The 14,644-nt window shown below is 39.9% G+C and overlaps 1 protein-coding gene across 1 annotated transcript in view; it reads right to left on the reverse strand.

Annotated features, from left to right (window-relative positions):
• Positions 1-14,644, reverse strand: part of ATCAY (ATCAY kinesin light chain interacting caytaxin) — a 52,666-nt gene that overhangs the window by 12,305 nt on the left and 25,717 nt on the right. The window contains exons 3-6 of the mRNA XM_044685296.1: positions 9,531-9,752; positions 7,998-8,183; positions 5,003-5,105; positions 408-539 (exon numbers count right to left, since the gene is read on the reverse strand). Of these exons, the coding sequence (XP_044541231.1) occupies positions 408-539; positions 5,003-5,105; positions 7,998-8,183; positions 9,531-9,752 (643 nt within the window). The remainder of the gene's footprint in view (positions 1-407; positions 540-5,002; positions 5,106-7,997; positions 8,184-9,530; positions 9,753-14,644) is intronic.

Consider the following 14,644-nt stretch of genomic DNA (forward strand, 5'->3'; position numbering starts at 1 on the left):
CTTCCTTCCTTCCTTCCTTCCTTCCTTCCTTCCTTCCTTCCTTCCTTCTTCCATCCCTCCCTCTTTCCCTCCCTCCCTTCCTTCTATTTTCTCCCAGTGGAGCCCTTTGCAGAATAATATTTTTAAATGCATAAAATAAAATACATAAAGAATCATAAAGAAAACTAAAAGTTAGTGAAATTTATTTTTTTCCTATTCAAGTTTAAGGACCTCTCTAATTAAGAATCCCTGATCAAACCTAGCTCTCTCCTTTTACAGATGAGGAAACTGAGTCACAGAGTAGGCAAGTGATTTGTTCAGGGTCATATAATGTCTCAGTTGAGCAAGTTGGGGCTTGAACCCCATTCTTATTGCCTTCAAATCCAGAATTTCTCCCACTACATTGAATTACCTTCTCTGGTGCTCACCTTCTGTCAATCATCTGATAGCATTTCTTCAGCCAGCCAATCCCTGGCATCCTCCGTCGTGGGGTGGCACCATTCAGGTACACGATCATATAATCTTCAGCCACAAGGAGCTCCAAACTGCTGATGACATACCTGGTAACCAAAGTCAGGAGTCTGTGAGTATGGGGTTCCTGTTTTCTAAAATAAAATCTTTCCTTTTGATGTTCTCCACTTTCTACTTGTGGCAACTATTGGTTTCCTGGTAATGCTGGCGAGGAAGGCCACTGCCCTTTATCTTCCCTCATTCTTTTTTTAATCCTTAAAAAAAATCCTTTTTTAAATCCTTACCTTCTGGGGGCCACTAGGTGGCTCAGTGGATTGAGAGCCAGGTCCAGAGATGGGAGGTCCTGGGTTCAAATGTGACCTCAGACATTTCCCAGCTGTGTGACCCTGGGCAAGTCACTTAACCCCCTTTGCCCAGTCCTTACCATTCTTCTGCCTTGGAACCAATACATAGTATTGATTCTAAGATGGAAGGTAAGAGTTTAAAAAAAATCCTTACCTTCTGTCTTAGTATCAGTTCTTAAACAAAAGAGTGACAAGGGTTAGGCAATTGGAGTTAAGTGACTCGCCCAGGGTTACACAACTAGGAAGTGTCTGAGGTTTGGATTTGAACCCAAGTCCACCTGACTCCAGATCTGGAGCTCTATCCACTGTACTACCTAGCTACTTCTATCCCCCTATTCTTCTTGGTGCTAATTCAGGACATAACTAGCCATTTCCTCTCTTGTGTACGCATGATGGGTGTGTGAACTCATAACATACATTTATGGTCACTGGTTTTTGTAAGCAGACACAGAGAGGCAGCATTTCATGGTGAAAAGGGCATTTAAGAAACCTGGATTCTTATCCCAGCTTTGCCAGGAATGCACTGAGAATCCTTCGGCAAATATTTTTTGCCTTCCAACTTTAGTTTCCCTATCAGTGAGGGAGGAATTTTATATATGATATATAGTTCATATATTTTATAATTTTATGTTTATATATAATATATAATATAAAATAACAAACATATATTATATAAAACATATAAGCATATAAACCTTTATATAGCACCCAATATGTGCCAGCACTTACTAAATGCTTTACCAATATTTTTTGTTTCGTTTGTTTCTTCTCACAAGCATGTGTGGCAGGTGCATTGTGCTCTTCATTTTTACAGTTGTGGAAATTGAGGCAAATGGCAGTTAAGTGACTTGCTCAGAGTCACATAGTTGGTGTCTGAGGATGGATTTGAACTCAGGTCTTCCAGACTCGAGGCCCTTGCCCTCTATCCATCACACCACCTAGCAACCTTTCATCAGTGAAAATGCAGGATTCAGCCTTGGTGTTCCTAAGGTCCCTTCCAGCTCTAGCATTCTGTGGGTACCATTCCCCCAGATATTGCTTCCACTTTGGTGACCATTTTCATCACTAGAGGACCTGCCTTCCTGGGTGGTGCTCACTACTAAGGACAAACTGATGATAACAAGGACCTATGGACCACTGGCATTTGGGATGCTTTGGGTGGATGTAGGAGGAATGGAATATGCTTTACGGTCGGTGAGGAGTCAGTTCATCAGTCAAGCATGCAACTAAGTCTGGATTCTAAAGTAAAAAGTCAGTTTATTCTCACACACAGAACTATGGACATTTTTTTGGAAAGTAAGATTTAATTAAATGCAGCAAACATCTGTGAAATGTCCACTACGTGCAAGGTCTTGGGCTTGAGACAAAAAAGCATGGTGCTGTTCCTGATCTCAGGGACCTTACGGTCCAGTGGGGAAGTGGGAAGGAAATGTGACGTGTATACAGATGAGGTAGAATGTGTGTCGATAAGGTGGACAGCTAGGTGGTGCAGTGAATAGAGTGCTAGATCTGGAGTCAGGAAAGACTGAGTTCAAATCCTGTTTCAGGCTTTTTACTGTGTGACCCTGCACAAGCCACTGAACATTGCTTGTCTCAGTTTCCCCATCTATAAAATGGGGATAATAATAACAGCTCTCCCACAGGGTTGTTTTGAGGATTAAATGAATAAAAGTTTGCAAAGTACTTTGCAAATCTGAAATTGCTATATAAAGTCTAGTTATTATTCTTATTCTCATTGTGGTCTATCAGGCAAAGGAGAGTCAACTAAATATAATGAGGAATTTGAGGAAGAAGACATAGAATGTATATAGATGAGGTAGGTGGGCAGCAAGGTGGCAAGTGGATAGAGTGCTAGATCAGGAATCAGGAAATCTCATCTTCCTGAGTTCAAATCTGGCCTCAGACACTTAGTAGCTGTGTGACTCTAGGCAAGTCACTTCACCCTGTTTGCCTCAGTTTCCTCATCTGTAAAATGAGCTAGAGAAGAAAATGGTAAACCATTCTAGCATCTTTTGCCAAGAATACCCCAAATGGGGTCACAAAGAGTCAGGCATGACTGGACACAAGGACATATATCACTTTCATCTGGGGAGAGGTCAGGGAAGGCTCCATGGAGGGGTGGCATCTAAATTGGGCTTTGAGGCAAGGGATGGAGACTTTATCAGATGGATGTTCTTAGAATTTATGACGACTTCCCCCAAAGACATCTCACCCTCTATCTCCTCTGTGCTTCTGTTTACAAAGAACTGCTCCTTTCCAACTCCTTAGTTCAGTGAGTCTGTCATACCCAAGTGATCTTGGGTAAGTCACTTCTCACGTTTCACATCTTTAAAACAAAGGGCTTATATTATAACTAGATATCCTCTGGTCACTTCCCAGCTCTAAAGCTATGATTGTACAAAAGTCAGAGACCCAAGTACTCAAAATCCTTCACTGGTCCTCTCTTATCCACAGAATAAAAAGCCAAGACTCCTTTGTTTGACATTCAAGGACCTTTCCAATCTGGCACCATCCTGTCTTTCCAACCTTATCTCATATGACTTCTTTCCATATGCTCTGACTCAGCCAGACTGGACAGTTCTGTGTCCCCTGAACTGACGCAGAGCTTTCCTACCTTAGTGCCTTTGCTCATGCTGTTGTCATGCCTGGAATGCCCTCCTTTCCGTACTGTGCCTGCTAAATTCCCGACTCTCCTTTAAAGCCCAACTCCAGTAACAGTAACTGATGACTATGTAGCATTCTATTTATGCGATTTCTTTTATTCTCTCAACAACTCTGTGACATGTCTTTTTGTTTTGTTTTGTAAAATCTTTACTTTCTGCCTCAGGAACATCTCTAAGACAGAAGGTGAAGGGCTAGGCAAATAGGGTTAAGTAACTTGCCTAGGGTCACAGAGCTGGGAAGTATCTGATGCCAGATTTGAACCCAGGCCCTCTATTCACTCTGCTATCTAGTTATCATGACATAAGTCTTTTGGTAAGCATTTTTGTACCTATTTAACAGAAGAAGAAATTCAGGCTCAGAGAGATTAATTTATTTGTCCATGGTCACCCACGGGCAGAGGTAGACTATTGTTGTGAGGATTATTTAGGTATTAGTTTATATATAGTTAATGTGGACCTAGCAGGAAGGGCTGGAGAATTCCAAGATGGAATGAAGAAGCAGGAAGTGTGTTTCTTGCTCACTGAGAGAGACTCCATGGTGGTTGGGGAAAGCAGCAGCTGACAACTAGGAGACACCAGATTTACCAGTGATCCTGTGGAAAGACCCGTCACCTACTTGTGGGAGATTTTGGTAGAGACTGCTAAATCCCAACCTGAGTTGCAGGTCAACTTGGGCTGGGTCAGCTCCCAGAATCTACCCACCTGGAAGAGTGCAGCTGGTGGTCCGGGAGGAGCAGAAACATCTCTGGAGTGAGGCTGAACACTACTGTGGTGAGGATACTCACTCCTGTCCTGCTTTCCCCTGGGCCCTGCCTGGCTTAGGTCTTAGTTCAGTGTAGTCAAGTCCTTCCCTTGTCCCTATGGTTTGCCCTTAGCTTGTAAGTGTGGAATCCCAATTCCCATCCTTTATCTTTTAGTCCCTGATTAAAAACTGTTATAAACCTTTGCCTTTTGCCTGCTGCTTCCATAAGTCCTTGCCTAGGTGGGCTGAGTGACTGTTGGAGCCTAACTGCCATTTCCAGTAACTGTAACCTCCTAGTAGTTAAACTTGGTCTTCCTACCTTGTTGGGTCCTGTTCATCTGTCATTCCTGTCTCTCTCACCCCAGTGTGAACCCACAAATAATAGATAATAGTTAACATCCCTGGTAACCCTCCATTACACTATGAACTCTGTTCCCTCCTTATTTCAAGTTCAGCAGCCTTTCTACTCTATTACACTGTCTCCCTTACCGAAATGCCACCAACAAAGAAGCCATTTGAGGGTTGCCTCTTAGATTTTTTTTCAGGATTTTATTTTTATTTTATTTTTCTCTTAGATTTTTTTCCTGAGAGCACCTTTGCACCTCTCTTACAATATGTAATGCTATTATCTAAGTGTGTCTTATTTTCCTACTAGCCTATGAGTTCTTAGAGTACAGGGGCCATCTAAATTTTGGATCTCCTCCTACACTCAGTTGAACATTCAGCATAAAAGTCACTTAATTCCTAGACAAGCTAGAAGACTTTTGTGAGGCTGAGAGCCTCTTCTGCCTTTTTCAACTTACAGGAAAAGGTTTTCCATTATATAATGGTAATCTGGAGAGTTACTGTCCGGGAGGTAGCAGGCTGCAAAGACGATGATGGCGTTCAGACCTTCACCGTAGTAGCCTGGAAGAAGAACAGACAGTGTATCACAGAGTGAATACTACGCACAGATTCAGTGCCCTCTGTGGTCCTTCCAACTCCTTGATTTTATTAGTACACACATTTAAGACACTTTTTAAAAAACCTTTCCCTTGAGAAGCCATGCAGAGAGATGAAAACTAAAAGGGGATGGGTGGGAAAGAAAGGAAGGAAGGAAGAAAGAAAGGCAGGAAGGAAGAAAGGAAGGAAGAGAGGAAGAAAGAAAGGAAGGAAGGAAGGAAGGAAGGAAGAAAAAAGAGGAAAAGAAAGAGAGAAAGAGAGAGGGAGAGAGAGACTAATTAGTACTACTGTGACAAAAAGCCTGGAAAACAAGTAGAAATGAAACTTGGTGTTGCAGTGGAAAATGCATGAAGATGGGGAGAGAAATAATCCCACAGCATGGAGTACAGAGTGATTGAGATTCGTGAGACTACTAGCATCCAATCCTCAGCCCCCATCTTCTTCCTGCTTCTCTGCAGTGATGCCTAGGAAAATCCCATCTCCCCTTGATCACTTCACTTCCCAGTTCCCCTCTAACTGGTGAGGGGAGAGATAGAGGAGGAGACAAAAAAAAAAAATGGACACATCCCCTGATCCTTTGGCTGCTTCCATCCTAGAGTGCAAATAGAAGCCTATTTCTTCAAGTGTTTGTGTTTTTGTTTTACTCAAAGTTTCTATCAAAACAGACAGCCATTGACAATGCTTTGTGTTCATGTCTACTTGAGATTGATCGAGAGGGTAAATTAACCCACAGAAGCAGAGGAGATTTTTCCCCAGCAGAAGGTGGGGGATGAGGAGGTGAGTTTATTAGAGAGAGAAAATGTCTTCAAAGTAGTAATTTCTGAATCATCCATAATTGCTAAACTGCTTATGAATTCAGAGAAAGACTTAAGAAGGAAACAAGCCAGGAGCAATAAAAGATGGAAGCTGGTGTATTTCTTTAGGTAACCATCCTCACACGACATCAGCCAATGTTCTCCTGGGCTATGCTATAATACTCCAGCCTCTGCTTGGAGACCTCCAGTGACAGGGAACCCATTACTTCTCAAGGCAGCCCACTCCACTCTTGAAGAGCTTTAATTATTAGGAAGCTTTTTCTAATGTTGAATTGCAGACTTTCTTTCTGCAACTTTTACCCACTAGCCCATTTTCTCCTCATGACAGCCTTGGGAAAGTGGGGATTTTCATCTTCATTTAAGTGATATGGAAAACTGAGGCTCTGAGAAATAAAATAACTAGACTAGGCTCACATAGTAAGTGGCAAAATTGGGATTTGTTCCAAATTTCCTGGTTCCTATATTGGAAATATCCAGAGAATGTTGTTTTTTTTTAAAAAAGGAAAGAAATGTTTAATCTAGAGGAATTTTGTTTCATTGTCTCTGTCTCTCTGGGTGTTCCAAAGGCCCCCCTGTTGATTCAGAGAGGGAAGCAAGATGAATTAGATTCCAGAACATCTTTACACAATAAAAGACTGCCAGAGGTGGAGTGGGGAAGACTGCGAGCTAGAGGACCTCCGGGTATTGAGGACATTATAAAAGGTTGTGATTTATGGCCATCAAGACTTCTTGGTGGAGTTGAGGCCATTGGCAAGGTCTGAAAGAGGAAGAAATATTATAGGCAGGAGTTTGCAGAGCTGAGTGTGTCATGAAGGTATAAAAAACCATCATGAATAACTTTGTCCAGAGTTTCTGAAAACTGTGGAACAACTACAACAAATCCTGCTAGGACCAGATTGGATAACTTGGCAAAATCTTTTCTTTCTTTCTTTCTTTCTTTCTTTCTTTCTTTCTTTCTTTCTTTCTTTCTTTCTTTCTTTCTTTCTTTCTTTCTTTCTTTCTTTCTTTCTTTCTTTCTTTCTTTCTTTCTTTCTTTCTTTCTTTCTTCCTTTCTTGCCATCCTTTGTCCTTGAGGAATAAATATTGTCATTATCCACCATTCCCTCCTACTCATATGAGCCATGAGAACATGTGGGGAATCTTCAACCATGGATGGGAAGAATGGATGGGAGAAAGAATGAAAGGGGCTGAGATGCCCATCTCAGCTAAAGTAACTTGCAACCACATGATAAGGAGAGTATGTTTTTCGACCTACATTAACTTTTTGTAAATGAAACTATAGTATATGATCTGCCTTAATTCTTTGGGATTAGAGGGAAGAGGGAGATTCAGAGAGAGAAAAATTCTAAGGGATGGGGGCTGAGCCAAGATAATTGAATCACTATTTAAGATTAAATATGTATCGTCCCTCTGGTATGAACTTGGGAAGTAGCATGGGGAGAGGAGAAAGCAGCTTTTGCTTTTTGAAAGCCAAAGGGAAACCAGCTCAGTTCCGTTGAAAGGAACAGTTCAGGCTTTGAGAGTCCTCTAGCGTCCATAGGAGATAACACACTAGAGGCTGATAATCTTGTGCATTAATCAGAGAGAAAAGAGCTCAAGTAGATCACCACCTTGTGGTTGTCTTATATATGACACTCTAAGTCATTCCAAATCATTTCCTGGGAATTGTATGTACACCTATGTATGGTTTAAAAAACAAAAACCAAATACCTTACTTTCTGTCTTAGAATCAATACTGTGTATTGGGTCCAAGGCAGAAGAGTGATAAGGACTAGGCAATGGTTGTTAAGTGAATTGCCCAGGATCATATAGCTAGGAAGGGTCTCAGGCTGGATTTGAACCCAGGACCTCTAGACCTGGCTTCTATATTATATATGTATTATTATATTATTATAATATATTGTATATAGATAAAATGTGCTTATAATATTACATATAATATTAACATATCAATTTAAATTATTTAAAACTTTTAAATTATTAATTTAAAAATAATAAATACTTAAAAAAAAAAGAACCCAAAGGTTTCCTTAGCACTCACCTCCATGAGTTACCACCTTCATATAGGGCTTGATCATCTGGAGGTCAATTCGGTGCTCCTGCTCACCAATGATGACTGTTCTCCACAGTCGCCCATTGGCAGCACCACCTTCTTCGGTAGCCCCATCCCCAAAGAGGTCTGCACTGTCACCAGGCATGTTCTTAGCAGTGGCCACAGGGGTGTCATCTACAAATGGAACATGAAAGGCCATTATTTTGTCTTCTTATGCAGCAGAGGATTAAAGGGTTCTCATTTGTTTTCAAGTCCATTGGTTTTCTCAAATGTAAAATGGTGGAGGGAGGTGGGAAGGAATGAACCAAATGATCTCTAAGGTCTCTTCTGCCTGTAAAACCTATGAATGTGAAATGTCACAGCTGGATAGGGCCTTAGAAATCATCTGGTCCGATTCCTTAATTTTACAGATGGAGAAACCGAGGCAAGTTGATTGGCTGCTTTAAACCTCAGTTTTTCCATCTGTAAAATCAAGGAATTGGACCAGATGACTTTTAAGGCCCAAACTCAAACCTACGTTTCTTATCTCCATTCCACTTGCTGTCTCCCAATATTTACTGAGTGTTTACTAGATGCCACTGAAATTTCACTTTTCTGTCTCAATCTGACCCTAGTTAGAGACCCAAATGGAGACACTGTCAATAAATCAATACTTGTGCTAGCCACATTATAGTGGGAGGAACATGGGAGCTGAAGTCAGAAGACTTGAATCTACTACTTATTTTTTGTGAACCTGTTCAAATCCTTTCATTTCTTTGGACTAAGTTTCCCTATCTGTAAAATGGGGGCATTGGACTAAATGATATTTAATGTTCCTCTCAGCTCTGATATTCTGTGTTCTAAGGCTCCTTTCAGCTCTGACATTGTGTTCTATGTTCTAGGAGCTCTCTCTAATCTAGCATTTAGTGTTCTTTCTAAGTCTCTTCCAGATGAATTTTGTGTTTCTGTAATTCTTGCTGATGGAGGTAAACTTCTAAAGTTTCTTTAACACACATATGGAGAATTTAAAGGAGGTTCAGAATGTCACTCATCTCTCAGAATAATATAATTTGGTGCAATGATGCACCAAAGAAAACTTGAGAAGCTAAAATAAGGATGGAGCAAGGTTGTAAGGCCAGTTGGTTTTTTATAGCACAGCCAGCAGTAAGTCACTGAACTCCTCTTTTGAATCTTCCACCTAAGGCCTAGTTTATACTCATTGATTTTTTTAAAAAAGGACATTTATGTAGGATAGCCAGGTTTGCTAAGTACTTTATCATACTCATGATCTCATTTGATTCTCACAAGAACATTATAAATATTAGAGTTGTCTCACCATTTTACAGATGAGAAAACAGAGATTCAGAAAAACTAAATGATTTTTCCAAGGTTTATTTCCTTGATTTTTTCCCCAAGATTTTCCCAGCTACTGAATTTTTAGAAGCCCATATGAACTTAGGTCTCTCCTAATCTAACACCAACATTTTTGAAATGAAAGCCAAAATAACACTCGCAGGTTGTTTGTTAGAATGAGAGCATTACCTTCCCACTCCAGCTCGTTGCCATTTCCTAGAAATTCCAGGGAATCTGTCTCATCTGGGGTTTCGATATCATCTACATTGATGTCCAGATCATCGGGGGTATCCAGGAAATCATCAGACAAGACAGAGCCCTCACTTTGGTCCAGTGAAATGTTGATTTCAGGAGCAACGAGTGTCTTTCGTTTACGATGAGCCCCATTGAAGTTTAAAGTGTTTGGAGGAGCTGGAGGGAAATGTAAAAATTCAGAAAAAAACATTTATTAAGGTTTTATTAAGTACAAGGCACTGTTTAGTGCTAGAAATAAAATGAGAGAAAAGAATAGTGCTTGCCCTCATGAAGCTTACATTCTTCTGAGGAGGTAGACTGAGACGGGTATGCAAATAACTATGATATAAGTTAGAATAAGAAAAGGGCATGTAAAAAACAGAGAGAGGGATGAGAAATTGGAAGAGGGACCACTTCTCGTAAGGTGGCTCAAGGAAGGCATTGGCAAAGGAGAAGCACTGAGCTGGCCACTGAGGGAAGAAAAGCTGTTTCACAGGTGGAGATGAGGAAGGAACATGTTCCCAAAAGGGAGCAGGACAACCTGTACAAATTCAAAGAAGTCAGAGCAACAGCAAGGAAAAGATAGCAGATCACCTTGATTAGAATGTCTCATGTGTCTAATGTATCATCAGTGAAGCTATGAATGAGTTTAGCTTTTGTGGAAAGCAATTTGGGAATGATGAAAATAAAGTGGCTAAAAAGTCCATGACCTTTATCTTAGAGATTCTAATGTTAGGTTTACACCAAGGAGGTCTCTGACCAAAAAGAAAGGTCCCAGATACACCAAAATATTTATAGCAGCACTTTTTGTGGTAGCAAAGAACTGGAAACAAAGTGGGACCCTATTGATTTTGGAGGATGGGTAAAAAAATTGGGATACATTCATGTGATATTGTAAGAAATGATTGGAGCTGTAGGTGGTGCAGTGGCTAGGGCACTGGATCTGATGTCAAGAAGACTCATTTTTGTGAAGTCAAATCCAGCCTCAGACACTTATTTGTTTGTGATCCTGGGCAAGCCACTTAACCTTGTTTGCCTCAGTTTCCTCATCTGTAAAATATATTGGAAAAGGAAATGGTAAACTACACCAGTATTTTTGCCAAAGAAAACCCCAAATCCGGCCACAAGAAGCCAGATACCATTGAAACCATTCAACAATAAATTAAATGATGAACACAGATAGACGTGGAAAGAAATTTGATGTGAAACGAAGTGAGCAGAACCAAGAAAACAATATGCATATTGAATACAGCAATGTAAATAGAGAGAATCACATTTAACCCCATCTCCCCCAAATCTAATGCATGTCCAAAGCCATGGCAGCCCATGAAACCAAGAAAAATACAAAATGGCCCTCATCTCTGCTTCTTCAATGGCAAGAGCTGAGAAGAGGGAAGGGGTGGTGACTTCCTATTGACAGAAAGGTAATAGGAAGACAAGGGCCATACAAATGAGGATGAGAACCTGGGATTTGGATGAATGTAGATTCTATGAAATATTGAAGTGTAGAAAGTAGGAAACCACTGAGTATGTAACTGGTCAGAGGGTGGCATAGTCAGGTCTCTGTGTTAGGAAACTTGTTTTATCAGTTATGTGAAGGATTGATTGGGTAATTAGGGAGACTAGGTAGGAAGCTATTACTACAATTTGGGAGAGAGTTTGAACTGAAAAACTCCCTAACAATTGAAATAACAGTACGTGGCATACAGTAGGTGCTTAATAAATGCTTGTAACAGCTAGAACTCACCAAAAGTGGAATGGTCTGCCTTGGGAGGTAGTGAGCTCTCCATTACCTGGAGGTCTTCAAACAAAGGTTGAATGACCACTTGTTGGGGATATTCTATGTTCTTTGTGAGTTTAGATAAAGGGACAAATGTGAGATGTAGAGATAAAATGGAGAGGATTTATAGATCAGTGAGAGAGAGAAAGAGAAGTGTTAAAGACAACTTCTAATCAATGAGCTTTTATTAATCACTTACTACTTACTGTATGTGCCAAGCTCTGTGCTAAGCTTCTAGCTTATGAAATGGGTTGTAGGTAAAGATTGTTTCAGTTTCTGTACCAATATTCCCAGCACCTGGCACAGAGTCTGGCACGTGATAGCTATTTAATAAATAAATAGTAATAGATATTAAATAACTATTATATATAATAATAGTATTATTAAACAATAATTCTTTGATTAGACTGGAAAGAAAGTGGAGAAATGAAGAAGTTGAGAGGATGAATAGACCTAGGGAAGCAGGGGGCTCAGTGTTGTTGTGAGGAAGATTAGATTAGTTACTGATTAAGTGATTATTAAGTTATTGATTAATAACTAATCTAATCTTCCTCACAACAGTGTGGACCATGAAGGACACTCATGTAAAATGGATCACTGGATCTCAGAATTGGAAGCGGTTTTAGAAGTCATGTTCCTGAATGAGAATTCCTGGCACCATTTACCCAACAAGTGGTTACCCAGTTTTTACTTGAAAGAGCTCTAGTGAAAGGGATCTCACTGCCTCCCAAAGTAGCCCAGCCCACTTCTGATTAACTCTGTTGGGAAGTTGTTTTTATTTATTTTTTCATTATATCAAGCCTCAATCTGTCCTTTTGTAACTTTTACCTATTCATCTTTGTTCAGCCTTCTGGGGACAAGTTGAACCAGTTTCATCCTTCTTCCAAATAATGGTCCTTCATGTATTTAAAGTTGGCCATTATTTCCCTCAAGTCTTTTCTTTCCCAGGCTAAATTCTCCCAATTTCTTCATTTGAGGCTCATACGTTCATATGATCTGGAGGTCCCTCCCTGTCAGGATCACTTCCATCTGCATTCATTCTAGAACAACAATGTCCTTCTGAAAATTTAGCCCCTTGCACCGAACACAATACTCCAGATATGATCATGGCCTCCATGCCCCTCTCTATTCAGCAGCATTGTGTGTGTGTGTGTGTGTGTGTGTGTGTGTGTGTGTGTGCGCTACCCTAGAGTTGGAGTGAAATGAATATCAAGCTGGCTTTAGACTTAAGAAGACTTGAGTTCAAATCTTGCCTCTGCACAGACTGATTGGGTGACCACGGGTAAATCAAGTGACGTTTCGGTGACACAGGAAAATCTTAATAGACTGTAAGTTACAGACGAGTTGCAAATATGCATTAGTGAAAGGAATTTTCACACACAGATGAAATTATAGGTCAAGTGAACAACAAAAGTCATAGCATTGACTTCTATCAACTTTTCAGACCATTGAATCTTCAGCTCTTTCTCAGATGAACTACTGTATAACCATGCCTCCTCTCATGCTAATAAAGTTGACTTTTGGAAACTGAGTATAAGACTTCACATTTATTCCTATCAAACTTCTTTTTACATTTTTATGATATGATTATATGAAAAATTGTATGAAAAATTATATTAAATTATATGAAAAACATTTTAATCTTTTTTTTGATGAATTCATTTTAATCTTTTTTAAAAGTTTGAGCCAAATTCTCCTCCTCCTTCCCTCCCTTCCCCACTCCTTGAGACAGCAAGTGATCTAATATAGATTTTACATGTGTAATAGTGTAAAACATCTTTCCACTTTGGTAATTTTGTGAAAGGTAACTCAGACCAGTGATTCCCAAAGTGGGCACCACTGCCCCCTGGTGGGTGCTGCAGCGATCCAGGGAAGCAGTGATGGCCACAGGTGCGTTTATCTTTCCTATTAATTGCTATTAAAATTAAAAAAAAATTAATTTCCAGGGGTGCTAAGTAATATTTTTTCTGGAAAGGGGGAGGTAGGCCAAAAAAGTTTGGGAACCACTGACTCAGACAAACAAAAGTAAAGAAATAAAGTGAAATATAATGTCTCAGTCTGCATTCAGACCCCAGCAGTTCTTTCTCTGGATACAGATAGCATTTTTTCAACATGAGTCTTTGAGGTTTTTCTTAGATCATTGCATTGCAAGGAATAGCTAAGTCATTCATAAATGTTCACCATATAATATTGCTGTTACTGTGTACAATATTCTTCTGGTTCTGTTCACTTCACTTTGTATCAGTTCATGTAGGTCTTTCAAGGTTTTTCTTAAATCATCCTTCTCATCATTTCCTTATTAAACTTCTTTTTTAAAAAGTTGCATTGATGCATTTTGTTTTAAAACTGTAGCTGTAATTATGCCCCACTCCATGAGAGATCTCTTGTAGCAAAGTAAAACAAGTAAGTAAAACAAACAATACAGAGACCTCATTTGAAAGTGCTTGTAACATTTCTCGTCTGGGGCATCCCTGACTTCTATTTTTTTTTAGTGAACATAAATCTACTTTCCCCTTCCACTTTCTATTTTTTTTGGGGAGAAAAAGAGAGAGAAGGAAAAAAGGGGTACAGTTAGGTAGCACAGTGGATAGGGTGCCAGGCCTAGAGTTGAGAAGACCTGGGTTCAAATCAGGCCACACACACTTCCTAGCTGTGGACCCTGGGCAAATCGCTTAACCCATCCTGCCCAGTCCTTACCACTTTTCTGCCATCAAATCAATACTTAGTATTAATTCTAAGACAGAAGGTAAGGGTTTTGAAAAAGAGAAAAAGAAGAAAAAACAAATTCCTTATAACAAATACAGCCAGTCAAGCAAATCCAACTCCTTCACTGGCTGTATATGAAAATGTCGATCTCATTCTGCACTCTAAATCCATCATTTCTCTATAATCGAAGGTATATTTCATCCTCAGTCCCTGGAAATGTGAATGCTCGTTGTCTTGACCCTAGGTTTTATAGCTTTCAAAGCTTTTGTTAACATTTTCTGCCTCTTCTCCCTTCAGTCTTCATCAGTTCATAGAAATCTTCCATGCCTTTTGGAAATCTATTTGCACATTTCTTTTAGCACAAAGGCACTTGGTCACATTTAAAAAAATTTTTTTAATTTTTTAATAAAGAAGAGTGGTAAGGTGTAGGATACTGGGGCTAAGTGACTTGTCCAGGGTCACACAGCTAGAAAGTGTCTAAGGCTAGTTTTTTTTTTTTACATTTATTAATATTCATTTTTAACATGGTTACATGATTCATGCTCCTCCTTTCCCCTTCAACCCCCCCCCCCGGCGCCCCCCC

Source organism: Gracilinanus agilis, chromosome 1, assembly GCF_016433145.1.
Source record: "Gracilinanus agilis isolate LMUSP501 chromosome 1, AgileGrace, whole genome shotgun sequence".
NCBI classification, from domain to species: Eukaryota; Metazoa; Chordata; class Mammalia; order Didelphimorphia; family Didelphidae; genus Gracilinanus; species Gracilinanus agilis.